This window comes from Aethalodelphis obliquidens, unplaced genomic scaffold, assembly GCF_003676395.1.
Source record: "Aethalodelphis obliquidens isolate GAN/ISIS:26980383/991018 unplaced genomic scaffold, ASM367639v1 scaffold18, whole genome shotgun sequence".
NCBI lineage: Eukaryota > Metazoa > Chordata > Mammalia > Artiodactyla > Delphinidae > Aethalodelphis > Aethalodelphis obliquidens.
In genome coordinates this window covers 9,671,441-9,698,468 of record NW_020837962.1, presented here as the reverse complement: position 1 = coordinate 9,698,468, position 27,028 = coordinate 9,671,441, and the positions used below count along the sequence as shown (strand labels likewise).

General features: G+C 52.8%; 2 protein-coding genes and 1 pseudogene across 4 annotated transcripts; 1 reads left to right on the top strand and 2 right to left on the bottom strand.

Moving 5' to 3' along the window:
- Nucleotides 1-51: 51 nt before the first annotated feature.
- Nucleotides 52-11,323, top strand: DNAAF8 (dynein axonemal assembly factor 8). Its single transcript, XM_027117513.1, has 8 exons — nt 52-2,101; nt 2,577-2,705; nt 5,096-5,602; nt 7,178-7,292; nt 8,691-8,832; nt 9,089-9,217; nt 9,669-9,788; nt 10,597-11,323. Exons 1-8 carry the CDS (start codon nt 1,994-1,996, stop codon nt 10,877-10,879), a joined length of 1,533 nt encoding a protein of 510 aa, XP_026973314.1. The 5' UTR covers nt 52-1,993; the 3' UTR covers nt 10,880-11,323.
- A 1,489-nt stretch (nt 11,324-12,812) lies between these two features.
- ZNF500 (zinc finger protein 500) lies at nt 12,813-22,160 on the bottom strand. 3 transcript variants are annotated; one of them, XM_027117516.1, is made up of 7 exons: nt 21,951-22,160; nt 20,782-21,279; nt 18,991-19,174; nt 18,716-18,783; nt 17,613-17,724; nt 15,604-15,717; nt 12,813-14,581 (listed from the first exon to the last, which is right to left on the bottom strand). In XM_027117516.1, the coding sequence occupies exons 2-7, from the start codon at nt 21,181-21,183 to the stop codon at nt 13,956-13,958; spliced, it is 1,506 nt and encodes a 501-aa protein (XP_026973317.1). In that variant the 5' UTR covers nt 21,184-21,279; nt 21,951-22,160; the 3' UTR covers nt 12,813-13,955. The 3 variants fall into 3 exon arrangements, with proteins under 3 accessions (XP_026973317.1, XP_026973315.1, XP_026973316.1); XM_027117514.1 differs by having other exon boundaries at nt 15,604-15,720; nt 21,951-22,159; XM_027117515.1 differs by having other exon boundaries at nt 15,604-15,720; nt 17,613-17,721; nt 21,951-22,159.
- A 3,672-nt stretch (nt 22,161-25,832) lies between these two features.
- LOC113626555 (dynein light chain Tctex-type 1 pseudogene) lies at nt 25,833-26,220 on the bottom strand (annotated as a pseudogene).
- Nucleotides 26,221-27,028: the final 808 nt, after the last annotated feature.

Genomic DNA, 27,028 nt, shown 5'->3' with positions numbered 1-27,028 from the left:
CTCCACGCCGGCCGCCGCCACAGCGCGCGGACCCAGCGGCCCCGCTCCCGCCCCGGAAGTGGTTGCGAGAGGCGCAGAGCACGCCGGGACGCTCGCGGGTCCCCCGGGCGCTGTGGAATTCGTCCGTCCCGCACCCGGACCTCCCGGTCAGCCCGCCCAGCTCGCTGTGTGACGTCGGCGGCATCCAATGAGCAGGGGGATTTCGCCCTACCGCGCCCCTCCGCTGGCCAGGGAAACCAATCGAGTTTCAGGAGAGACAGGACGCTCCAAGTCCCGAAAGAAGAGCGGGGGGTGGGAAGGAGTTGGCAGTGCCGTAGTATAATACTCTGCTGAGCGGGGATTCCGAAGGCAGCGACAGCCTCAGTAATTACGCCGCGGCCCAAAGGGGAGAACAGGACCGGAGGGACGCGCTGGAGCCTGTTTATATCCCTGTCTGGACCGCGCCAGGCGGGGAGGCTGAAGCCGAGGTGAACGGCCTCGGGCTTGCCGCAGCTGCGGAGATAAATGTTGGGAGTTGGACGGGGTGGGGGCTAGGGAAACGAGTTGGGGATCGGTGGGAGGACGCACGATGGGTTTCGTGTTTCCGACCTTTAGAATTTAAAAGCCTGACCCAGGAGGACTTTGGCGTCTAGTTGTCATAACAACCGGCTGACCGGCGGCAGGAAGGGGTGGGGGTCGGAGCTTTGGGCGGGGCTAACGGGCTGCAGCCAAGAAACGGACGTGGAGGCAGTCAGGATTCGGAGGGAGCTGCTGTTTCGTGCAGCGTTTAGCGTAAACCTCGTCTGCTGGGTGAGCCAAGCTCCTCAACTTGGCGTTCAGGACCCTTCACGGTCTTGTCCGTTTGCACCGTATATTCCAGCAACTGAAAACTTCTTCCCACACATGTTGGGCACTTTTCACTCTGAGCTCTTACGTGCTCTTCCCGCAGCCTGTAATGCCTTTTCCTCCCCTATTGCCTTGTCCTCCTGGAGAACTTAGAGTCTCTGGTAGTCCCCTTCACCTGGGTGATTCTGTTGCCCTCTGACCTGACCTGCAGCCGGAGAACATCCCGTGACGTATATACCAGATATGTCCCCACTCTGCTGTTCCCAGGTCAGGTGCACCAAGCTCCTGCCCCACTCCTGTGAGCACAGAAGAAGTAAGAAGCCCCCACTCACCTGCTGCTTTCCTGATGGGAACCAGGGCTGGGGCAGGAGTGTTCTTTTCCCATTTTATGGTTACAGAGGGCTCTCAGGCTGCAAGTACTCTCCAGACACTGGCTCTGAAGTACCATCACCCCACATTTCTAAGCCCCCTTGACCCCTGAGGGACTGGGCCTTCTGTTAGACTCTGGGACGTGTTGCCTAAGTGCCTGGGTATAAGGGGTTAATTTGAGTGTCAACTCCAAAAAAAGTGTCCGCGGGACTCCAAAATGTCTCTAGACTGTTCCTTTGTAAGGGGGCAGTAAAGAGTAGTGGGGCTTGAAATCCCCTCTGACTTTGATACAAATTCTGTCTTTGTCTTTACTAATGATATAATCTCAGCCTATAAAATGTAGATAATAATAGTGTCTGTTGTATGGGATATACATAGTTTACAAATATCTGTATGTCATATACATGTATCATTCTGTATATCATCCATATACCTACACATCAAGTACATATATCATTATATATCAATACATATATCTATATATTATCATAAAATATCACTATGTACATACATTTGCAGGCTCCATACTGCACTACACACACATACACACTTGCACCCACACACACACACACACACAATGCAGGGCACAGTGCCTGGCCCTCAGTAACAGGAACCTGCAGGCTAGAAGGAAGAAGGGGTGGGTGGTCTCCCAATCTGTTTTCATCCCCCAAGGCAAGGGATGGTATATGCTTTGAAAAGGCAGCCCCCTGAGCTCTTGACCCTTTGCTCCTGGACCCTCTCACCTCACTCCATGTCCTCCGCAAGGTTCCTTGGATGAGGGCACACCGAGAAGCATCCCATGGCATCCCATGACAAAGATGTGCGGCCCTTACTGCCCAATCCCTGGGACGCCATCCTTGAGGCCGTCAAGGAGCAGCTCCCATCTCTGGACTCAGATTCCTCCTCGGTAAGCAAGCACCTTCTTCCTACATCTTCCTAGGCCCCCAATGCCCTTTCTTCCCGTGACAAACATGATGCCGACCAAGGACCGCTTTGGAGCTTATCAGCTCAATGTCATGTAAGTGAAGCACCAAGGTTCCCTGTTGCAGGGTACGGGGAGGCCCAGACTCTGCTCTTTCAGCTGTCACCTCACTGCTCTGTTCATTTAGTGCCAGGCACTAAGTGAGCAGCTGCTGTACGCAAAGTCTTAGGGGTGGCAGGTACGTGCAGAACTGGGAGCCCTGGATCTCACCTTCACCAGGTGGTGCTGCCAAGCCCATTTCTAAGTCAGCGGCAGGAACCAGCCATGGCGAGTCCCTTCGGAAGAGAACTGGTCTGCCCAGACAGCTGGAGAGCAGCGGGGCAGGGAGGGTGGGTGGAAGCTGAGGTGCACCTGGCCCTGCCTGCTGCCATATAATCCAGAGAACTCTCATTTGTCACAGTCAAACTGCGAGGAAGAGGAGCTGTTCATCTTCCAGCGAAATCAAACCGCCCTGATTCCAGACTTGTCAGAAGAACTGGCCGAAGACCCTGACGGGGCCTGGGTCACTTCCTCTGGGTCTCCTCCTGAGGTCTGTGGAATGCAGGATCCAGGGATCCATAAAGCCAGGACCCTTTAAGCACAATAGGGTGTGGGTGTGTGTCTGGGTGTCCATGGCCCTCGCTGGACTCTAACAGCAATGTGGGTCTAAAGAGGTTAAAGCCCCTGGTATAGCATCTCTGCACACCCAAGCCTTTCTCCAGGTATAACCCAAGGAGATCAGACACCAAATATCTAATGGCCTTGTGCACATCATGCTCCCAGGAGCCCAGAACACTTAGAGCTGGGGATGAGGATGAGATTTTCTATCTGATTTTGCTCCCTGCTCTTCCCTTTGACCCCTCACCACACACACACACACACACACACACATGCACGTGTGCACACACGCACACACACACCTCCCAGCTGTCCTATTTCCACCTGAGCTCTCTGACCATTGTCACAATTTGTTGTCATAAATGCCTCCTTTAACCCAGCTGGCTTCAGCACTATCTGGCTTCTCACAAAATCCTGCCCTCCCTAAACATTTGTTGATTGAATAAGGGCAACAGTGGGGATTCAGAGGTAAGAGGTGCCCCTCGCTGGGGAGGTAAGATGAATACAGAAAACAATTAGCAAATGCCACAGAACGCTCAGAATTAAGTATTGTAGTTGCGGTCATTGCCAAATGTCAGAGGGAATTTTCCATCCTCTTGTCTCCCCATTTCCCAGGGTCCCAGGTAAGACCAAGAACTCTTAAATCTAAAGTTAATGGCTTGATGCTTAGTTAAAGCAGTGGAAGGAGATATTATTCGGTAACTACTGACAGCAGGGGAAAGAGCTGAGCTCCGTCTGATTTGTGCAGAGGTGACGGGTGTTTCAAAGGAAGACTGAGGGAGGGGGTGAGGAGGGCTCAGTGGAGTCAGAAAAGTGAAAAGTCACAAAGAGCCGGTCAGTGAAGCTGCAATTAGGCCAGGTGTGTCTGCTGCCTGGCAGGTGTGGGAGGCAGGAGCCTATCCTCCCACAGAGAAGGGAGGCAGAGGCCCTGTCCTTCCTGATGAGTATATTTCAAGGGAACGGCTCTCAGGTCAGTGACAGATGCTTCTGGGTTGTAAGAGACACATATTCACAATTATAAGACCTTTTTAGTAAGTGCTCTAAGAAAGGGAGGTCAGGGGCCTATCATCAGGTGTTGGCTAGAACAAATAATAAATTCTCCTGGCAGCATGGAGCCTTCTCAGGCAGGCATTTTAATGGGGCGCTGGGGTAATCCTAGGGGCACAGGCTTACGCTGCCAGAAGCTATGCTGGAGTTTGGTATTTGGACGGAGTGGGTACATGCCAAGACTCTGCAGTTCTGAGTGCAAGCACTGACACAGGGTCATCTTACAGAGCCAGGGCGTGTCCCCTCCCAGCACCATGACAGAAATCACCCACACCCTCAGCCATGCCTAGAAATATATCTGAAATAACCTCAAACAGGAGAATTGCCAGGGCTGCCAAGTCCCCTGATTAGTTCAATTGGAACCATGTCCATGTCACTTTATTTTGTGTTTTCTTCATTTCTACAATTACCTCGGCAACTCTTCTGGACAATTATTTTTTAACCTGGGATGGGAAAGTCTGTACCAACTCACAGGGGTTGAGGCCGTGGGCTCACTCTGGAGACAAAGGGCCTGGGTCTCATCTTGTCCACCTCTAACTGCTGTGTGCCTGTTCGCAATGGCCAAAAGGGGGGAACAACCTGAGTATCCATCAACAGACAGAATGGTTAAACACAATGAGGACCATCCATACAACAGAATATTATTCATCCATGAAAAGGAATGCAGTTCTAACACATGCCGCAACATGGGTGAACCTTGGAAACACTAAGCTAAATGGAAGGACACAAGAGACAAATGTGTGATTCCACGCCTATGAAATATCTTGAACAGGCAAACCCATAGAGACAAGAAGTAGATGAGCATTTACCAGGGGCTGGGGGAGGGGAGGTACAAAGTTTCTGTTCAGGGTGATGAAAAAGCTTTGTAAATAGACAGTGGTGATGGCTGCACCACATTATGAATATACTCAATGCCACTGAACTGTACATTTAAAAATGGTTCACATGGGGCTTCCGTGGTGGCGCAGTGGTTGAGAGTCCGCCTACCGATGCAGGGGACATGGGTTTGTGCCCCGGTCCGGGAGGATCCCACATGCCGCGGAGCGTGAGCCATGGCCGCTGAGCCTGCGCGTCCGGGGCCTGTGCTCCGCAACGGGAGAGGCCACGACAGTGAGAGGCCCGCGTACCGCAAAACAAACAAACAAAAAAAACAAAAAAAAAACAAAAAATGGTTCACATGGCAGATTTTATGTTCTATACACATCTTACCGCACACAAAAACTCCCCGAGGTATGTTTTGAGGCTGCTAACCGAGGACGCTTGTTTCCCCTGTAGCCAGCTGTAGTGCCTGTGGAATCCGCCGGGGAACCCAGGGGAGAGTGGAACGCTGGGCCCCAGGCCCAGGAGTCAGTCTCTCTGGAAGGAAGGGCCCCTGGCAGGCCTTTGCAGAGCGGTGATGAGAGCAGCTCTCTTCTCAGGATACCTGTGGAGACCCCCACGTGGCAGGATGACGATGGGGACACAGCCTTCAACACCAGTACATCACAGAGTCCTTGCCAGGGGCCACAGGGAGAGGCCACTCTCTCCTCTCAGGAAGCAGGCCTGCAGACAGAGCCCCCAGGCGCTGCCTCATGGGCCCAGGAGGGCTCAGACTCTGCAAACCGCAGAGCCCTCCGGAGGGAGAGAAGGAAGATGATCGAGAAAGACATACTTCACAAAGTCACCTGGGATGCCCAGGACCCAGCCTGCCAAGACCTGAGTGGAGTGAAGGAGATGCCCTGTGATGCTGCGGAAACGCTGCCAGAGGGGCCCCAGCGGGGACCGCCCTTGCTCTCCCTCCAGGTAGGCGTCCCCCTAGCCCAGCCTTCCCCAGGGCGATGGTCCTCCCCAGGCCAACTCGAGGGCTGGCCCACTATGCCTGTGTTAGTCTCTTTGGGCCGCAGTAACAAAAATCCCATAGACTGGGGGTCTTAAACAACAGAAATTCATTTTTCACAGTCTGGAGGCTGGAAGTCCAAGGTCAAGGCTCCATCACATTTGGTGTCTGGTGAGAGCATGCTTCCTGGTTCATTTGTAAGGGGTGAGGGAGCTCTCTGGGGTCTCCTTTTTAAGGGCACTAATCCCATTCATGAGAGTTCCACCTTCATGACCTAATCACCTCCAAATACCATCACATTGGGGTTAGGATTTCAACACATGAATTTGGAGGGACAAAGAGATTCAGTCTATAGCAACAACCTTAGGCCCATGGCACCAGGCCCATCATCAGGCAGGCAGTCCTACCTATCTGACAGACCATCCTCAGAGTTAAAGTGAACAAGGAAGAGCAAGGAGACGCCAGCCTTCTTTAAACAAAGAGAAAAGAATACTAATCCCAAGCATGATCATGAAGATATATGAGATAGGTAACAGATTTGACAAAGTGTAATCTCACATCAGGCCTTTGTTCTCATACAAATGGTGAGCCCCTGTATTTAGCTCATTAACAAGGGAACCAGCAGGATGACAAAGCCGGTTCAAAGAAATTATGAGAAACTGGGATTTTGTACATGGTGGGGTGGGGAGGGGGGAGGGAACGCAGAGATTAAATTGCTACATTAAGTACAATAGGTCAGCACTTACAGGGCAACAGAACTGGTACCTTTGGGGTTAGCTGCTCCAATGGACGGAAAAGAAAACCGTCACACTTCTCAGTTTTACAAAGTTGTCAAACAGGTGAGCCCTGGTCAACTGTGCACACCAGCCCTCCCCTAGAAAGATGGGCTCCTTAGAAGATGCTCCCGCATGACACTAAAACATCACAAAACTCTTTTTTGCCTTATTTGACAAATTTTCTTAACAACTTAGAGAAAACTGGCATCAAGGTGAACATGGAGGTCACTTTCACCAATTCTATCCTATCAATTCCATTCTTTCCTTGAACCCCTTTATCTTCATTCCCCTATGGGGCTACAAGGAGCTGCAAGGCCATACACAAGACACAATAATTCCTGATTAACGTCCTCCCCCCTCATCACACCACCGCCTCCACACCCCTCTTCCAAGCCCTCCAGTCCTAGCACCTGCCTGGAACAATCTGTTTCTTAAAAGAGCAAAACGTTTTAACCTCCCAACATTCTAAACCTGCATGAACCTAAAAAGTTTTAATACGACACTGAGTTTCCTCCAAGTCAGACAACGTCTTTGTGCCAGAAATAAAACTATTGCTTAGGAAGGTAGGTGGCCTCACCAGCCTTCACGGAGGAAGTTCATTCTGCAACCCACACGGGGTGGGTGAGCGAGCTGCCTCATCTCAGCCCTGGTTTCTGCCCAAGACATCCCAGAACTGCCTGTGTGAGTCACGGCAGCTGTGAAATCTGGCGCTCCTGTTCCTGGGACCCCAGAGCAGCCTCATAATCACCACTTTACTTATTTCAGCAACTTGAAGAGTGGGATTTGGATCAAGTCCTTCAGAGTCTGACAGGGCGAGAAGAACTGGGAGATGGCGCTTCTGGAGCCGCGTGGTGGGCAGCAGACCACCTCCAGGGCCAAGGTCTGACCTTGAACGCCGGGGCCCAAGTGCATACCCACAAGTGGCTCCTTCCAGGGCCTCCCAATAAAATAGGGCAATGGGCTGGGCACAGTCAGCCCAGCAGCTCGCCACATCTGCTGCGCCTCTCTGCTGCTCAGCCCTCGCCGTCCTGCACACCCAGGATGCAAGACTTTATCCACCCATCCATTCACTCACTGACACTCATTCATTCATCCATTACATATGTGACTGCCTGCTATGTTCCTGGGGTGGACCAAGCCTTGGGGATACGAGAGGAAGCCCTTCAGACAGGGTCCCTGCCTTTTCTTCCCCCCCACCTCCTCAGGCCTGCGTCTCTTTCTTTCTGGGAGCAAAGTAATTCTGCATTTGGTACCCCTTCAGCCCGCTTCTAAACAGAATCCTGTTTCCACCGCCTCCACGTTTACCAAACAAAGCCAGGGATGATTCCTTCATTGCACTTGTGGCCTCACTCTGGGCAGTTTCGTAAAAAAGTTCCCTGTCCCCTCCTGGCCACTCTGGCCCACAAAGGTGAGTGGAGGCAGGTCTGAGGCAAAGGTGCTGCGGGGGTTCTGGCCTCCCGTTCCAGAGCAAAGGCTCCTTTGTGGCCAAGAGCCCCTGGTGCTATTTTAAAAAGGGCTTTGTTTGGAATTTAACCCCTTAGAGCAGGATATGGAGAAACTCACTCTCCTACAAGTTGGGGCAGGGCTGGGGGGCTGTAGTTGGTGCCCCCTTTTGGCGGGCAATGTGGCAGAATCTGTTCTCCATTTAAAGGCACATAAGCCTTTGATTAAGCTATTCACTCCACTTCTAAAGGCTGTCCTAAACACACCCTCACAGATGTTCATTGCAACATTGTTCATACTTGTGAAAAACTGGAAGCAAACCACATTCAACATTCAGTAGGAGTCTAGCTAATCAGTCAACCAGAGAATTCTCTGCAGCTCAACAAATGGAATCTATCTATCTATCTATCTATTCATTTCTCTCAACACAGAAAAATGTAAAATATATTCAGTTAAAAAAAAAAATCTATAGAGGATGATCCCATTGCTTCTTAAAAAAAAAAGAAAAGCAAATACGCAGAACTGTTATTGATGGTTCCCTCTGACAAGTGGGACCGGAGTGAGAACGTGGACTACACTGTTAACAGGACGTCACCCCTGCTTCCCGGGCTCACACACAGCTCCCTGCTCAAGAAGACAGCGCCCCTCGCCCTGCTGAGCTGGAGGGGGCGACACAAAAGCTGTGAGTGGCAGAGGGTGGGCTGGGCCTCCACTGGCCCCCAGCACTTCTCCGAGCACAAGCCCAGGCATGTCCACACGAGGGGTCCTGAGGCTCAGGCTGCTGTGAGCCAAAGGGGGCTGCATCCCCACTAAGCTGCCTCCCCCCTCCCCACAGACCATGCCAAGCCAAGCACCCAGGACAGGCTCATGGAACAACTCACCCTCCTATGTGCCATGCAGTCCAGAGCCTTTTCCTCTGCCTGGAGGGTGCCTTCTGACATGCCCCAGGACATCAAGCCGCAGGAGGCCGGAAGCAGGTGGGACCACGCATGGCCCCTGTCCTCTCTAGAATTGGCTTCTCTCAGCATTTATTGGGCCTTGATTTATGGGTGGGGCACTTGATGTGTATTTCTCTTTTATCTCAAGAATATGATCAGGTAGGTGCTACCATTACCCCCACTTTACAAACAGGGAAACTGAGGCTCAGAGAGGTTGCCTTGCCCAGGACATAAGTGGCAGAGCACACAGTGGTCACCGGGAAGTGACTCAGCCGCCCGGCTCTTCTCACCCCAGATGCGCTTCCAGGGAGCTGGGCTTCCAGGCGCTGGCCATGGACACGCAGCTAAGGAGCCCAGCAGGGCCTCCCACCGTCTTCATTGACCTGCGGCCGACAAAGCCATCAGACCATGGGCCCTCGGAAAGGTACAGGGAGCAGTGACAGCCCTGCCGCAAACCTGCTCCTTCAGGTTGCCATGTTGGCCTCAGGAGGAAGGGGGACTTGGACAGGCGGGTCCTGGGGGCACTGCTCACTTGAGAAGTGCTTTTGGCCAAGAACTGAGCCTGGCCCACAGTCCCACTGGGTCCCAGCAGCAGGCTCTCCCCGCAGGTTGGGAGGAAGCTGGGGCCAAGGGTTATCTTTTCCTGGCAGAGTCCTAAGCAGACTTAGCCTAGGCTGGGGTACCTGGCCCTGGCTGCTTCCTCCACCACTTGCAGTGGCCCTTTGGTTTCGGCTGGCTGGGCTTTGGCCAGCCTGCCCATCCTCCTGCCCTGGGTCACCAGGGAGACGCGGGTGCTCCAAGTCCCTGGTGGGAACCATGCCTGGCTGGAGTGCGCTGGTTATGTCCAGAGGAACCCACCTTTCCTCTCCCCGCAGCTGCAGCTCCAGCTCCAGCTCCAACTCCCACTCCAGCTGCAGCTCCAGCTCCTCTGACAGCGAGGAGGGGGAAGAGGAGACAGCAGCTCAGCGAGACCAGCAGGGCCCAGCCAGGCTACGGTAACCACAGGGGGGCTCCCACCGCCTGAGATGCTCACCTTGGCCTCAGCAGCAAGCCCCGGCCCGCATGTTAACATCGGTGCTTTCAGCTGTCTGGCACCCACAGGGCTAGCACAGGAGGGTGTGAGCGGGTCTGGGGGGCGGGTCTGGGAGGCGGGCAGGGTAGCCTAGCAATGTCTGGCCTGGCCTGTTCTCCAGACATCCCCAAGGATGCTTAGCTTGGTCTTGAGAAGGGATTACGTTTTCTTTCTGAAAAATTGCCCCCCCCAACTTGATTTGCTCCCTACTAGTGATGGCAATAAAAGTGAAGAGAAAATGAAGGGATGGAATAAAGTGATGGCTGTCAGCCAGAAATGAAAGGCTTGAGTCAATTAAGTGAAATGTCAAATTCAGGGAAGGTTCATGTCTCTGACATGTGGAGGCCACCCCGTGGTTGTAGGGTGAATTTGCATTATATGCTCTGGCAGTCTCCATCGTTTTTAGAATTACAGAGCCTGAAGATCCCATCCTTTGGGAACGTCAGAGTCTAACACAGCTTTTCCCCAATGTGGCGTGTAGCTAGGCATTATAGGATTAAAGAGGGAAAACAAACTTGGGTTGAGAAGTGTCCCACAGATTTCCTCCCAGAAGCCTTTAACATGCTGACACGGCGAGGGCTGGAAGGCCGCAATCCTGACTTTTTAGTGTCTTGAGAACCAGGCACACGCCCCGGAAGCACTCCGGTTTTCCTGTGTCCTGTTTCGGTGGCAAAGTATTGGGAGGTTAGCTGCACTGGGTGCTGATGGCGGCTGCTTCTCTTGTGTCACAGGGACTGCACGGGGAAGAGTCGGCTCCTCCAACAGCTCCGGGCATTTCGGAAGGCATCGGCTCAGCCCAAGCTGCCAGCTGGCAAGGGTCCCAGAAGCCAGAAGGCTCAGGCCCCTGGAGATACGGCTGGATCCAGCCCCGGGGGGAAGCAACATGTAACACTCTGGGATGAGAGACAGAGTGCCCAGGCCAGACCCCCAGGAGGAAGTCCCAGGGCCCTGGGGGACCCTCTTGGGCCAGGGACAGCCAGGGAGGCCCTGGTGCCTCCTCTGGGCCAATTGTAGATGCCTCCAGTAACGGATCTGAAAAGGTGAATAATCTGAGGTGAATAAATAAATCTGCCTTTCCATCAACACCCGAGGCCCTGGTGGTCCCTTCGCTCTCCCGTCTCCATCAGAATGTGCCTTTGCAGCACAGGGACCCTCCAACTGAGGATCTGCTGCCAGCCCTCTGCTAGAATTCAGTCAGAACATCTTCATGCACTGAGAGCAAAGATGCCAGTGCAAACTTGTAGGCGTAGCATGACAAATCAAATGGCCCCAAATCCTCTGAAAATGGACCAGAAGGAAACACCGTGAAAACAACGGTTTTGTTCTGATAGTGGGACCACGAGGCTTTTTCACCTTTTTCCATTTCTGCGTTTTTTTCTCTTTAATGTGCATTTATTATTATTATTTCTTTTTAACTCCAAAACTTAAAACTCCTTTGGAGAATTTCAGGATTGAAAAGGTCTTGAAAAATTTAGCTTCATTTTCTGAGTCCTGGATGTTTGCTCTTTTGTGTTCCTAAATTCACAAACCACCACACACACACGGACCAAATGAACTTTTTGATCCAGAGGGGCAGATTGAAATTTGCTTTTTTTTTCTTCAACCAAGACACAAAGGCATAGTACGTATATGTTTTAGGGTGCTTCCAAAGTAAAGGTGGATGGACTTTTAAATACAGATAGAATGTGAATGTTCTAACACCTGAAACTGTCTCCGTGGACAACCAGCAACAGCTGTGGGCCGCAGGCGGCTCTGCCGTCTACTTTCCTAGAAGTATCCCCCCGACCTCCCAACCCCGGCCCTGATTTTCAGAGTCCTTCCATAACTTGTTCTCAGCCCAGCTGCTCCCAACAGGCTGAAGCCCTGATCTGCAGCACCTCTGTTCTCTCTCCAACTTGTGTCCAAGGTCTCAGAGTCTCAGCGCCCCTCTGCTCTGTCTGCCAATGGGAAGAACAGAGCAATCACCTCAGGTTCCCCAGGCCATGGGATCAGGCAGCCCAGCAGGGTCCTTGGCATTTGGGAACATGTTCCAGCATTTAGCTGGGGTCACCGCCGGCTGCTATGCCCTGAGGATGGGCACGGGCCTCTTCCCATCCAACCCCGCACCAGGTAAGACAGGCCCTGCCCAGCCTCAGCCAGCCACATGCAGCCAGGATCAGGGCCACAGACTACTTGATCTGGCCACAGGGGCCTTACCAGCAGCCCCCATTCCCCACAACGGACATTTGCATTACAGACCAGATGTGAGGCAGTCACGGGAGGCCCAGGGGAGGCCTCTCTCCAGCAGGGACTGTGGCCAGACTACCATCACCTGGGGCCCCCGGATCCTCTCCCCCCGCGCAGGCCGCCCACCCTCCACTCTAGGGTGCACACAGCATGGTCAGGACTCAGCCGCTGGGCAGGCAGTCTGAACATGGCACACAGCCTCCACTGCAGCCACTAGCCCTCAAGAACAAAGGCTATTTTAAAAATTCCATTTCCCCCACTCTCTACCCCTTTTAATGGCAGTAAGTTCACTCAGAATGTTTCCCCAACAGTGACAGAAAATAAACTTAGTTCCAAGTTCAACTCTGCGAATTACTGTCTATCAAGGAAAGCCAGGAGGATGAGGCGTTGGGAGCTCGGACCTGGGTTGAAAGCTGGTCCTGCCACCTGGACAAGGTGCTTCAAGCTCTCGGGTCTCAGTTTCCATCTAGAGCAGTAGAATCATGAAGACCTGTTACAGGACTGTGAGAGAATGTCAGGGAACAGGCATTGGATGGGCCCAGCTCGCAGGTGGCAGAAGGCAGCCACCTCCAGCACCAGCCTGGATGTGAGAAGTGAGCCTGTAAGGGGCAGGCGGGTGGTTGGTGACACTGGCCTGGCTGGATAGTACGTGTCCCACAAGGTTAAAAACCATCCCTAAACTGGGCGGCCCCATTCTCCAGAGAATACACAGGACGGAGCACAGGGACCAGACGGACTGACGTCGTTTATTAAGGGAACAAAGAGCAGGTCACACACCCCGGAACCTGGGTTGTGTGGAAAGGTAAAAATACGTCTAGCAATTGAATGGAACATTCTGGAACCCAGTGGTTTCAGAGCTGCCCCACAACTTTACTAATGACTAAAGCAAACAAGGCCTCTTACTGCTCCCCTCAGCCACTATGAGACCATGGATGTGAACAGATCAGAGAGGCACATCCACCTCAGAAATTCAAAGTGGGGTAACCAAGGCCGGCCTGCATCCTGGGACACGGCCACTTGGGCCGGAACAAAGGCAACCCTGGCACTCTACCCTGGGGACTTCCTGATGGGCTGGGGGAGGCTGAAAGATGGGATCTCGGGGAAGCGTTCCCGCACCAGCCATCCATCCTACAGAACAGCCGTGGCTCTGCGAAGGTGACCCACCACCACTGTGATACTGGAAACCACCCCCCACCCCCCCGCAACAGGCTACATTTTGAAAGTGCAGCAAGGTTCGGGGGAAAGGCAGGAGACCAAGCCCAGATAAGGCTGGGGTACGTAAAGCTGCAAGAGACCATAGCCATTGAGGCTTCCCCCAAAGTGGGCAGAAAAGTGTCCCCCCAAATTCATATCCAGGATCTCAAAAGGTGACCTTACTTGGAAACAAGGTCTCTGCAGATGTAATCAGTTAAATCCAATGACTGCGTCCTTACCAGAGGAGACAACATATGGAGACACACACAGAAGAGGCTGTGGGGAGGTGGAGGCAGAGTGATGTGGCCACAAGCCCAGGTGCGCCAAGGACAGCTGGCAGCACCAGGAGCCAGGAGCGCCCTGGGACAGATCCTCCATCAGAGCTGCAGGAAGGAGGCAGCCCTGCAGACACCTTGATTTTAGACTCTGGCCTTCTGAACTGTGAGAGAATTCCTGCTGCTGTAAGCGGCCCAGCTGTGGTCCTCAGTGTGGCTGCCCCAGACCCTAATACACCGGCAGGGCCCAGCTTCTTCCCTCAGCCTGGGCCCCCCAAATGTCCCACCATGTGTCCTCGTGCTGGGGCCTACGGGAGCAAACGGAGTCTGAAGATGCCTGAAGACCAGAGTTTCTGGCTCAGGGACAGAAACGACTCTGGCAGCTTCCTGAATCATCAGGCTCGGGCCCCTGGGGCGTCCTGGAGCCTCTGGGGTCTGTGAAGTGGCTGCTCCCCGCCATGTGTGCGCTGGTGCTTGCGGAGGTCGGTTCCCCGGCGGAAGCCCCTGCCACAGGCCGGGCAGGTGTGGGGCTTCTCGCCTGTGTGCGTCCTGCGGTGCGCGCTGAAGTGTGAGCTGTTGTTGAAGCGCTTCCCGCACTCGGTGCAGGCGTAGGGCCGCTCCCCGGTGTGTGTCCTGCGGTGGATGACCAGGCTGGAGCTCTGGCTGAAGCACTTCCCGCACTGGGTGCAGGCGTAGGGCTTCTCGCCTGTGTGCACCCGCTGGTGCGTGCTGCAGTTGGAGCGGTCGCCGAAGCGCTTCCCGCATACCTGGCACTGGTAGGGTCGCTCCCCAGTGTGCGTGCGCTGGTGCTTGGTCAAGTGGGACGTTTTACTAAAGGCCTTGCCGCACTCGGGGCACGTGTGCGGCTTCCGGACCCCAAGGGGCCGCCCTCTGTCTGGAGGCCGCTGGGGTCTGGTCAGGCCAGGCCCCTGACCCAGACCTGGGAGCGCTTGGCCCCACCGTGTTCTCACCGACGCGTCCGCCCTGGCATACTCTCCATCCTCAAACTGCCTCCCAAGCTCTGAGACAGAGAAAGCACAGTCGCTGAGGGCTCCACGGGGAGGGGGAGAGGAAGAAGGGGAGGCAGGGTGGGGCGGCCCTTGACGCAGGAAGTGCCTTCAAATTCCCCTTCCACACCCTCCGCAGGATGCCTCATTCAGAGCCTGATTCTGGGAACTAGAAACATGGCCAGACCCACAAGGCCGTGAGGTGGTACTGTGACAGTCCCATTTACACATGAGGACGCTGAGGCCCACTGACCTGACGGGGGAAGGACAGGCTCTCCCAGTGCTGGGAACTGTCCCTGCCGAGATGCTGTCCACCCCACACCCCCATGCAGCCCCCTCCTGCCTCCACACTGGCTTGTCCAGGAAGCCAAGCATGGGCTCGAGATCACATCCACCTCATCTGTACAACCGAGACAGGATGGAACCACCTCCCTGGCCTTCGCCAGGAGTTTTTACAAAGGAATTGATTCTGGCAGTTCCTCCAACGGTCACACAGAGTGACCACGTGACTGAGCAATTCCACCCCAGGTGTAGGCCCAAGAGAGAGTGCTGCTGGCTAGTGACACTCAGGGCGTCCTGAGGACCCCGTGCCCAGCCCCTCGTGTGGCCCTCAGGACCAGCTTCCCTATGGTGTCTGCGTGCAGTGCCATGTCCCAGCTCAAGGTGGTAGGACTCTCTTGCTGTTCGAGCCCCAAACCTTTCTTAAAGCCACCTGTCTCCCCTTGCCTTTCCTTCAGGGTGGGTGAACCTGCCTTTGTAAATGAAGTTTCATGGCCACGCCCATGTCTTTTCATACTGTCTGTGGCTGCTTTTGTGGCTGCTTTTGTGCCAGGAGAGAAGAGCTGAGGCATCACCAGGGAGACCATACAGCCCATAAAACCTGAACTATTTACTATCTGGCCCTTTTCAGAAAAAATCTACCAACCCTTGCTCTAAGCCCTTGAGCTTGAACTCCACAAACACAGTCGCCGAGGTCTAAGCCCAGGAGAGGGGAGAATCTCATCTGGGACATCCGTCTCCTCCCAGACCCCCTCACCTGAGCCAGCACTGCCAGAGACTTCCCTCAGCCCCGAGGCTGCACAAGCTGGGTCCCGCAGGCCTTGCCCTGGCCCATCCTGGGCAGTCAGACAGGGCCCAGGAGCGGGGAGTCCTGCTGATGGGGAAAGAGAAGAGAGGATGTGAGTGTGGCCAGGACAGAACGCAAGACTGCAACAACCTCCTCCTCGTGAGAGCAAAGGGCATCAGGAGAACCTGTGGGAAAAACTCCATGCCTCAACAGAGGTGGGAGGCGCTCTACTTCTGTGCAGACTGCTTCCTCAGAGAGAGAGGAAGTGAGGAAAAACAGGGCCCAAGGCTCTCCCCAGCTCTGGGAGGGAAACCAGATGCCCCGAGGAGTCAGAATTTCATCACAACAGAGATTAAGTAGCCAAGAGTTACAACACACAGCAGGACAGAGCACAGAGCAGTGGGACAGCAACAGTGCACACAGCAAGCCAGTATTCGTGGCAATAGAAAGATTTCATCTTCATTTGTTCTACAGACACTTAGTTTGGAATAAATGAAGATGTAAAAGAAAGTATGTGATCATTAATTTTCTGTGCCAACCTGGCCAGGCTACAGTGTTGTTGTTTGGTTAAATACCAGTCTTTTTTTTTTTTTTTTTTTGGCTGCACTGGGTCTTCGTCGCTGTGAGCGGGCTTTCTCTAGTTGCGGAGAGCAGGGGCTACTCTTCGTTGTGGTGCATGGGCTTCTCACTGCGGTGACTTCTCTTGTTGCAGAGCACGGGCTCTAGAATGCAGGCTCAGTAGTTGTGGCACACGGGCTTAACTGCTCCGCGGCATGTGGGATCTTCCCAGACCAGGGCTCAAACCTGTGTCTCCTGCATTGGCAGGCAGGTTCTTAACCACTGCACCACCAGGGAAGCCCTCAATCAATTTTTTACCTTTATTTTTTGACCATGCTGCACGGCTTGTGGGATCTTAGATTTCTGACCAGTGATTGAACCCACACCCTCAGCAGTGAAAGCATACAGTCCTAACCATGGGACCACCAGGAAATTAATTCCCTAAATACCAGTCTAGATGTTGCTGTGGAGGTTATTTTGTAGATGTAATTAACATCTACAATCAGGTGACTGTAAGGAGAGCAGATTACCCTCCACACTGGGGGGTGGACCCCACCAAATCAGTTGAAGGCCTTAAGAGAAAACTTGAGGTTTCCTGAAGAAGGAATTCTGCCTCGAGAAGGCAGCCTAGAAATCCTGCCTGGTTTCCAGCCAACTGGCTTGCTGTATGGATTTCAGACTTGCTAGCCCCCACAATCGTGAGAGCCAATTCCTTAAAATAAATATCTCTGTACACACACATCCTAAGGGTTCTTTTCCTCTGGAGAACCCCAACTGATACAAAGCAGGATCTCAACTCCTTTAAAAAACATTTCAGGGAGTGAACACGTGTCAAAAGTGGTAGGACGAGCTGAGAAGGGCCAGTGTGGGGTGGTGAGGAGAGGCGTAGATAGGCAGGGCCCTGCCAAAAGCAGCTCTGTCCATGGGGGCCAAGACGGCACAAAGGCTGCACTGACACTGGACAACCGTGTGGGTAAAGGAGCGAAAGAAGGAACTCAGGACAGCTCTGGGCATCTGCCTGGGACGTGGGCAAGCAGCCACACTGCCCCCGCTGCAGATGGGCCACTGATGGGACACTAGCAACCTTGGCAGTACAGGGCTGCCCAGCACTAGGACTCACCAGGGAATGCCCCCAGCACACTAAAGCAACCCTTGGGCACAAGGCCCACAAGTTCCTATTTTTAATATGTTGCCCGGTGATTCCTCTGGCCACTAAAGTTTGAGACCTGCTGGAGTGGCTCCTGTAGGCGGGGGGAGCCAGGGAAGGTGCTGAGCAGGGAGGTGGCCTGGGCCTCGGGTCCTGGAGGCCAGCACATACCACAGCCAGCCTGAGGGAAGCAGCCACCCTCCCTGACACTCACCCACGTCAGAGACACAACCCGGTATCTGACAGACAACGGCCAGGGTCTCCCTGCACATACCCTCATCCTCCTGCAGCCTGCCGCAGCTGTGGTCCTGCTGAGCCAGGTCCAAGCACCCCCACTCCTCCTGGGACAGGTACACGGCCACGTCCTCCAAGGTCACCGGCACCTGCTGGAACACAGCTCACTCAGAGCCTGGTGGGCTCACCCGTCCCCTCCACTTGTGGGATGAAGGCAGGTCCTGCTTACCTCCCCTACTTCCTCCCCTCCCCAACCTTTCCCTTTCCGTATGTTGTTATCCACTCCTTCCTTCCAAGCTTGGCTCAGACACAGCTGGATCCTGCTCTTTGGGAGGACACCGTCACCACCAAGCTCTGCCCCAACTGCTGCAGGGCCAGAGACTGTGTGGACAGATGTGCTGTGTGGAACAGCTGGATCTGAGATCTCAGCCACTGGGGCCCACGTTCCTTGAGGACATGAGTTAGCATGCCCTGCCTCAGCTCAAGCCAGCCCCAGGAGCCAAATGGGGTGACCTGGAGACTTCAGGATGCCTCTAGGCCAGTGGTTCCCAAATCTAGCACCAGACTGACCTGGGAGCACGATTAACACCCAAGAAAACAATATCCAGAAAAGGCAAATCCAGAGAGACAGAAAGACTGGTGACTGCCAGGGGGCTGAGGGAGGAGGAGGGGGGAGTGACTGCTAATGGGTGTGGGGTATTTTGGGGAGGTGATGAAAACGTTCTAAAATTGATTTGATTATGGTGATGACTGCACAACTCTGTAAATATATTAAACACTGTATACTTTAAATGGGAGAATTGTATGGTAAGTGCATTATACCTTAATAAAGCTGCAATTGAAACAAACAAGCAAAGGAGACTCTGCTTCCAGGCCAGGGCTGGGGGAAAAATCTATTTTTACCCAGATGCCAGAAGATTTTAACATACAGCTGGCTTTGAAGTGACTGCCCTAACTCACCATTGAGACTCCAGGATCCTCCAGGACACACCTAATACTCAGGTGGCATCTGAGAACAGGTAGGACTTCCCAGGAGGTGAAGATCCGCCTTGGAAACCCACAGACCTGACCTCGCAAGAGAAGTGTCCCCGTAACAAGGGCACGGGACACACGGGGATGCTGCAGATCAGGAATGCCACTCACCTGGGACCAGGCTGAAAGGAAGGATGTGGCCAGTGCCGCCGTCTCCTGACACTGGGAGGCCGCTGGGCCTGGGGAAACAGCAGAGAGTCACCCACCTGTGCACATGGCAGCGAAGGCTGGACAGGTCCAGCTGCTCCCCATCAACACTCACCCGGCCGGGAGCCTGCCCACCCCACAGGCAAACAGGCCTGACCCCTGCCACACTCCTTTCCTTTCCCTTCCCTTCCCTTCCCCAGTGCAGGGCGTCTCTTTCCTCAAGAGGGACAGCTACTCACCCGTCTTTGGCCAAAGCTGGGGGCCTCTTTTTGGTCTGTGGCTCAGCTGGGCTGGGGGCTGCTGGCTGGAGTGCTGAGGCCCTTCCTCCAGAGACAGCTCTCCTGGCTGGGCCTCCACCTGGCATTTTAAGAACCACTCCCCTGTCCCGTGGGCCAGTGCGTCATCAGGGACTACCTCCGGATCCTGCATACAGATGGAGATCTGCCCACTAGCTCCCAGAAGGTCGGGAGGAAACCCACAGGGTTCCCCATGCCTCCTGTCTCGGGCACCCCGGCCACCCTGTTCCCAGGCTCTGTCTTACCACCGGGCCACCTCGTCGTGTCTGATGGCCTCTGCGACCCTCCAAGCACCCACCTCCAGCCAGACCCCAGGGAAAAGGCACGTGACCCAGGAAGAGGTCAGGCTCCCAACCTGGGGAAAGGGAGGCCTGCTCCACTCTTGAGACTCTATGGTCTCTCCCCATCACACTGTGTTGCTGTCACCGTCACACTGTCACCCTTCCTTCCTTAGTGCTCCTGAAAAACCTGGGCCAGAAGGGCCCCAAATCAGGTCTCATTTCGGAAGCCTGAGTTACTGCACTTGCTACATTTTTTGAAATCATCTACAGACCCTCTGGAATTATCTATTTCCTAATTCCAGTGAAGGTGAATCAGATAAACTTTGTCTCAGAGTTTACTGACATCTGTAACAGTACTAAGAACAAGATACATCTCCAAGGAACTGAAACCAGCACCAGGGACCCTGTCTCAGGCTCAAAATTCCACACCTCTGAGAGGAGACAGTCCCTGGAGGTTACAGGGTGCCCAGTGACAGAGCAAAGCCATGACGGGAACCCCAAACGCCAAGGCTGGCAGGGCTGAGAAGGGCTCCTGGGTTCTTGTTGGCCACCACGAAGGCAGGATGTGCTTAATGCACTCAACTCACCTTATGGTCAAGTTTTTTGGGTTTTTGAGATTTTTTTTTTGGGCGGGGGGAGTTGGGGGGGTCTATCCTGCCGGATGCAAAAGAACAGCACTGTGTGGCCAATGACACTGCCACAGGGAGAAAGGTGACCTGCAGAATTTGCCAAATATCTAATCAGGAGGAATTAATCTGACCCAAGCAGGAGAAATCTGTAAGAGGCTTCGCACTCCCCAGATCTGGTTAGAAGGAATTGAGTTGGTCTAGGGTGGCACTCTCTGTAGAATGAATGAAGTGTCCCATATCTGCACTGTCCTTGTCCAGGGAGTAGCCACTGGCCATGTGTGATGACTGAGCCTTTGGAATGTGGTCAGTGTGACTTAAGAACTACATTTTAAATTTTATTTAATTTTAATTAAAACAAACACACATGGCTAGTAGCTACTGTATTGAATGGCGCAGCCCCAGAGAGTTTGAGAAACACCTGGGGGCTCTAACCAGGGCACCCACCAGCACCTGGTCTTTCTTCCCAGTGTTCCTCCTTCTTTGGGGATCTCTTCAACTCCCAAGGCCCTGCCTTTGAAGGTCTCCAGCCTCTCTCCCATTAAAACCTGTGTCTGGCCTACGTTGGGATGGCGTTAACAAACCAATCCACATAGCTTAGAAAGGGCTGGTGGGGCTATAATGGTTAATCAAGGGGTAGACACACGTCGGCCAACGTTGAGAAACACTCTGCAGTTGCCTTCTTCAATTCAGTGTCTGGCCAGCACCAGGTACTCCCAATGACCAAGGCTGGCCAAGGCTCCAGAGCCCAAGGAAATCTACAAACACAGACCTCAGCAGCAGGGCCCCGTTTTCTCACCTCAGGGCTAAAATGCCCCCCACCTCACCCGCTGCCTTTGTCTCCTGGGCTCCCGCTGCAGCCCTTCCACGAGGACTACGGCCTCCTCACCGCTCTCTGGCTGCTGCTCCCGCACCCGGGCCTGGATCTCCCCTGGAAGCACCGTCAGGAACTGCTCCAGCACCAGCAGCTCCAGGATCTGCTCCTTGGTGCGCAGCTCAGGGCGCAGCCAGCGGCAGCAGAGCTCCCAGAGGCGGCTCAGGGCCTCCCGAGGTCCGGCCACCTCCTGGTAGCAGAAAAGACGGAAGAGCTGGCGGAAGGTCTCAGGGCTAGGGTCTTCAATCTCCAGGGAGGGCTCCTCTTCCCAGCAGCAGTCCTCTTCCACCTTCACGATCAGGATCTCATCCTGCTCCAGGGGTGGCGGGTGCTGGAAGCCGGGAGAGGTCGCCATTGCTCCTGGTGAGCCTTCTTCCTTCTCTGGCCTGGAGCTCACACCTGTCTCTCTCTATACCTCTGGCCAGACACTGGGGAAGATGTTTTCAGGGCTCTGTGGAGAGACAATAAAGTCATGTAGGGTGCAGCACTGGGGCTGGATAAGCGTCTGCAACCCATAAGCCCCTGCCCTGGCCCCAAGGCCAACTTGCCCTCACTGGCAGAAAGAAACGGTTAAAGTAAATCAAACTGTCTTTGCTACTAACTCTCTAATTCCCAGGAGAAGTACTTAATCTCTGGGCCTCAGTTCCTCATGTGAAAGAAAAAATGGTGATACCACCCACACTCAGGTTGCTGAGAGGACAAAACGGGACGTTTGAAAATAGTTTATTTTAGCACAGAGCCTGGAACGCAGTCACAGTTCTACAAACGCTGAGTTTTCAATATTACAGTTGGCCATTTTTGGATGAGGTCCGTTTGGAAATATGATGAGAACCAGAGCCCCCTCTGCCCAGGAGGAGGCAGATTCTGTCCCAATCTGACCCCTGATTTCGGGCTTCGGGAGCCTGAAGCCCATCCGCGGGCCCCACCGAATGGATGGTCACCAAGGCCTCTCCAACTCCAGGGTCTTAGGAGGGTCAGGATTCCCCGGCTGGGCTGCTTTCCCGTCTCGTCCGCTCAGCTGGAGGGAGAGCGGTGACCGAGGCCGGGCACAAACTAGGCTCCGGCGGGCGAGGGCCGCGGACAGAAGCTCGAGCTGGGACCTGCGCCCGCGCCCGCACTTACCGGCAGCGCTGAGACCCGTGGTGGGGCTCGAGGCAGGCCCGGAGCAGCGGGCTGGGATGGGAGCGGGAGAGCGGGCGTGGAAGGCTCGGCGGGCCAGAAGCGAGGACCAAAACCCTTAGGAGGCAGACCCGGGACAGTCGGCGACGACCACTGGCTGAGCCGGCGTCGAGCTGGAGGACGAGGCCTTGTGGGCGTCCCACGGGAAGCATTGTGGGTAATGTAGTCCTCGCACCTTTGGCCGACTATGGAGAGTGAGAATGGGTCTGGGTGGGCGGGTCCACGGGAGCCATTGTGGGTAACTACTCACATTGTGGGTCCTCTTACCACTGGTTGAACCGACTGTCAGGCATAGAAACGAGATACGTAGCGAGTCCGCGAGATGCACTGTGGGTAACGTAGTCATCCCCTGGCTGAGCCGCGGCCTCGGGTAGATGGGTCCTGGGAGGCGTTGCGGGAGGGTGTTCCTCCAACTTCAGTGCGCATGCGCGAGGCTCCGCAGTTTCTGGGCCATTCTCCCTGCTTCTCTTCCATCCACCCTGCCAGGCCTGAGGAGCTCCACAGTGGAGGGGACCCTGGAAATTTACTTTTTTACATACATAGTACTGTGTATATGCCAGGCTCTGTTCTAAGCGATTTGCAATTATTAAATCAGTTCATCTTTGAAACAAAGAAGTACTATTATCCCTATTTTATAGGTGAGGGAACCGAGGTGCAGAGAGGTTCAGTGACCTGCCCAAGGTCACAAACACTCAGTAAGTGCAGAACTGGGGTGAGGTTGGAACCCAGGTGTCTGTCTTGGTCCAGCTCCTTAATTTTAGAGACTGGAAAATGAAGACTCACAAAGTTCTTGTTGGGTACATCTTCGTTATCAATTGCTTATTTCTTCATTTGTTAATTTGATCAACAAATATGTATTTATTGGGCTCTGCTTTGTGCCAAGCAGGCACGATGAGCAGGAGGTGAACTGGACAGTCAGTCCTTGGTGTCCCTGTGGAGCCTGGGGGAGGGAGGTGTAGGCAGGTAGGGAGGTCTGAGCAGGAAGAGGATCATGGTGAGAGCTGTGTGCCTAGCAGTGAGAGCTCCATAAACATCATCACTGACTAACAACCAGACAACCCTTGAGTTTTTCAGCTTTGGCATCCTCAGGTCTAGCACCTCAATCAACCCTCCCACCGGCTTCTTTCTTTCCTTCCATTTCTGCTCTCCATTCTCTCTCGCGTTCCACTTTTCCCCCTATATCCAATATCCAGTTTTTCTTGTGAGCACACAGGCAGAACAAGAAACTGGGCTGCTCACCACTGATTTCTGGAGACACACACACACACACCCCCGGTGGAAGGCAGGACCTTTTAAAGGGAAGATGCCAGATTTCAGGACAGCCTTGTGGTGGGGCTTGAGGAAAGGCAGGACCACATATGCCTCATTTTCGCCTTATAATCTTGGGCTGCTGTGCAATGCTGTGAAATCTCTCCTTGGAACCTGTGTTTTGGGTCCATTATTAAATTTTAGACAGACAAGAGGATACATCAGTTAACGGGTCAGGAGAGCCGGGATCTTAGAGGGAACAAAGGTGCAGAGCCATTCAGAGCACTGGCACTCAAGCCAAACACAAGAAGCCTGCCATTCCATCAGCCTCAGGAGGAGGGCGTGGAAAGGGGTAATTTGAAGAAGTCACAGATGGGTGTGTAGTGGGGGAGGAAGAAGACAGACAAAAGTGGAAGAGGGAAAAGGAGGAAAACAGAAGAGACACTCTTGGCTCCGTCTGGAGGGGCAGCATTTTCAAAGCTGCCGCACAACTTCCTGTTTCTGTCTGCCTCCTGGTTAGCGGTGGGGCCCTGGCCTTGCATCTCTTATCATCTCCTCGGGGCCAGATATACACAAGTTAGCAAGTCCATGAAGTGACCTGACTAACCTAGGCCTGACTAACGTAGTCCTGGCCCTCTCCTCTCTGGGCAGTTTTCAGTGAGTAGAGCCAACAGAAATTTAAAGGTTAAACTTCTACTTTGCCCAGGATTTCTTTCTTAATCCTATCTTGAGGGGGACACGCATTCAGTCCATAACCAGCATACACCAGGATGAATTTGGGCCTACCCTGATGTACACCCAAACCAGTGCTTCAGATCCACCACTTACTAACTGGGTAAGCCTTACCTTTGCCTCGTCTGTAAAATGGGGATTGTCATAGCTCCAACTCTGAGAGCTGACGGACAGGCTTCGATGACGTTATGTTTGTAAAGGACCTATGATGATGTCTAGCACGTAACAGATGCTCCATAAACATCAGCTCATGACCTGTAACCACACTGGGATGAAGTCTGCAGGCCTCAAGATTTGTGGATCTTGGATGCCTGGGCCCGTGGAGTTCCTGTAAGAGGTCCACAACTCATTCAGGCGGCAAGCATTGTTTATAGTATGAATTAAAAGTATTTACAGTTATATATCTATCTATCTATAATCACATGCCACTGTTTATTCTTATAAGTGTAGCTTGTTTTCATAGCGTTTATGGAGTTTACAAAAGTTTGAGTTAAAATGGCAGCCTTACACTCACAGCAGCTGGCAAACAACTGAGAGGCACACATAGATCCTCCTCTGAAGACAGAGGGGAAGATGATCTCCAGGCTGATGGTACATAATCCATAAGCACTACTGGGTGTTGGTTCAGCTCACAGTTACTCTTCTACTTAATTATGGCTGGGAGGAGATGGTCTACCATCAAGCACTTTACAAGTGTGGGTCATCGTTGGTAGCAATTTCCCAAAGTCCAAATGACTGAGAACCAACAATTCAGTACAAGTCAAACAGTTTAGCTAATTCGACTAAATTATCTAGAAGAGTCATCAGTGAGCTACAGTTTTCAAAACCTGATATGTAATGGGTGTTTTTCACACTTTTTCTAAGGCATTTGCGAGCTAACAATAAAAGCTAATGTTTTTTAAGTACTTCCTAAGTCCACAGTGCTTGTGTTTTTACTGTGCTACTTAAATCCTCACAATGACTATTGTGTAGATATCATTATTATGCATGTTTTAGATGAATAAACTGAGGCTCACAGAGGGGCAGAGCCCTGCCCAAGGCCACACAGTTAGGAAAGTAGAAGAGCCAAGACAGACTTGGGCAAGTATGCCCCAGAGCCTGCTGCTCAGACCACTCCGCTAAAGGCAAACTTGAATGCCAGCCAGGTAATCAGAGCTCTGTCTTGGAGTAAATATCCAAACTGTATCTCAGAAGACTCTGGTCCTGTCCCAAGATTCTCCTTTGAGGTGACCAACCAGGGCCCCTCTGGTTTTCTTGGCACAATAGGCAGATCTGCTTGGCATATAGTAGATGCTCAGTAAATATTTGCTGAACGACTGAATAAACAATGGGGTGTAATTTGTTCTTCAGACACTGAACTCTGCTGCCCAACCTTATCACAAACTTGATTCTGACAATAATATAAATGGGGGTTAATAGTACCTATTTCCCAGAGGATACTTACTACAATTAAATGACACAGCACATTAAGATACTTTGCTCTAGGGTGAAACATAGGAGCGCTCAGTAAACAGTAGTCGTTTTGTTTTGTTTTGTTTTGTTTTTTATGGAAAATTAGTGTATTTGAATCATCTCAGAGAGTAGAGAAAGTTTCACACTAGCAGATTTCGGCTTTTAGCACCTTTGAAAAGAAACATTCAAAGTTAAGACAAGTGGCAGGACAGGCTCCTGACTACCTTCAGTGATGATTCCTCTGACTTAGGGTGTGCAGGTCATAGAACAGTGTGGTTATTTGTTTTTCTTCTCTACATTTTGAGAGCGTCACAAAAACACACTTAAAGAGAATGAGATAGGTGATCACTGACTAGATGGCTGGTGGTTAGAAGATGGAAGAGAAATGTTGGGACAAAAGGAGAAAGATCACAGGCTGGACGAGGCAGTCAAATAGAAAGCCCAAAGGTACTGACAATACAGTACATGGTCTTGTTCTCCCATCGCACAGTGCAGCTCCCATCAGTAGAGCTCTCCAGAAGCAGGAACTTGCCGTGTGCAATCCTGCTCCGTTCTTCTGCATGATTACACAGGTCACAATGTATTTAAATGGTTTCCCCAGCTTGGTGAGTTGGCTTAAGCTTTGCTCCACTACGTTTGTGGTCCACTGTTTCACTTTGCTGTGCTGATAGGCGTTGCCACCAATGGCACTTTCTATGAAGTGAGCAACATTTCCTTTTACAATGTTGCTCGCTTCATCAACAACAAAAGCAGTCTCCTCAGTAGCCTGGTAGTCTTCCATCTTTCCTTCGGCGCCTCGCCTCTGCCTCCCTCTGTTATTATTTTCATCAACAGAAAGGATGAAGGGTAAGAGGGCTTGCTGTGCAATGCTGTGAAATCTCTCCTTGTAGTCTGCTTGTATTTTGGTTCCATTATTAAATTTTAGATAGGAGGATACATCAATTAACAGGGAGGCAGGAGATAGCCATTGTTTACACCTCGAACCACCCAGCATTTGAAACTTTATCTGTCTTTTCCCTGCAGCCAGCAAGTTAAATGAGAAGTAGATGGGTAGGACTTCCCTGGTGGCACAGTGGTTAAGAATCCGCCTGCCAATGCAGGGGACACAGGTTCAATTCCCTGGTCCTGGAAGATCCCATATGCCTCAGAGCAACTAAGCCCTTGTGCCACAACTACTGAGCCCACGTGCTGCAACTACTGAAGCCCATGCACCTAGAGCCCATGCTCCACAAGAGAAGCCACCACAATGAGAAGCCTGTGCACCGCAATGAAGAGTAGCCCCTGCTTGCCACAACTAGAGAAAGCCCACGTGCAGCAACGAAGACCCAACGCAGCCAAAAAATAAATCTTTAAAAAAAAAAAAGCAGATGGGTAAGAACAGGTGTGCAAAACATGATGATTCCTTTGAGGGAGAGTTGCCTGTAGGATGAAGGCATCACAGAGAAAGCCTGGAGTGTGGAGGAAGAAGGGGAATCAAGGCCCACCAGGCATGCTCAGAAATCCTTACCCGTGGGGATGACGTATGCTAAACTCCCCTGCTCACGGTCGGCCCAGATGTGGCTCAGAATAGGGTGAAGATTCACACCCTT

Excerpts from the sequence above, each read along its gene's own strand:
- DNAAF8 (XM_027117513.1), top strand. The coding sequence starts at position 1,994 with ATGGCATCCCATGACAAAGATGTGCGGCCCTTACTGCCCAATCCCTGG. Across the intron at positions 2,102-2,576 it reads TGGACTCAGATTCCTCCTCG|TCAAACTGCGAGGAAGAGGA; the intron begins GTAAGCAAGCAC and ends CATTTGTCACAG. Across the intron at positions 2,706-5,095 it reads CCTCTGGGTCTCCTCCTGAG|CCAGCTGTAGTGCCTGTGGA; the intron begins GTCTGTGGAATG and ends TTTCCCCTGTAG.
- ZNF500 (XM_027117514.1), bottom strand. The coding sequence starts at position 21,183 with ATGGCGACCTCTCCCGGCTTCCAGCACCCGCCACCCCTGGAGCAGGAT. Across the intron at positions 18,784-18,990 it reads CCAGCTTTGGCCAAAGACGG|GCCCAGCGGCCTCCCAGTGT; the intron begins GTGAGTAGCTGT and ends CTGTTTCCCCAG. Across the intron at positions 14,582-15,603 it reads CTCTGGCAGTGCTGGCTCAG|AGCTTGGGAGGCAGTTTGAG; the intron begins GTGAGGGGGTCT and ends TCTCTGTCTCAG.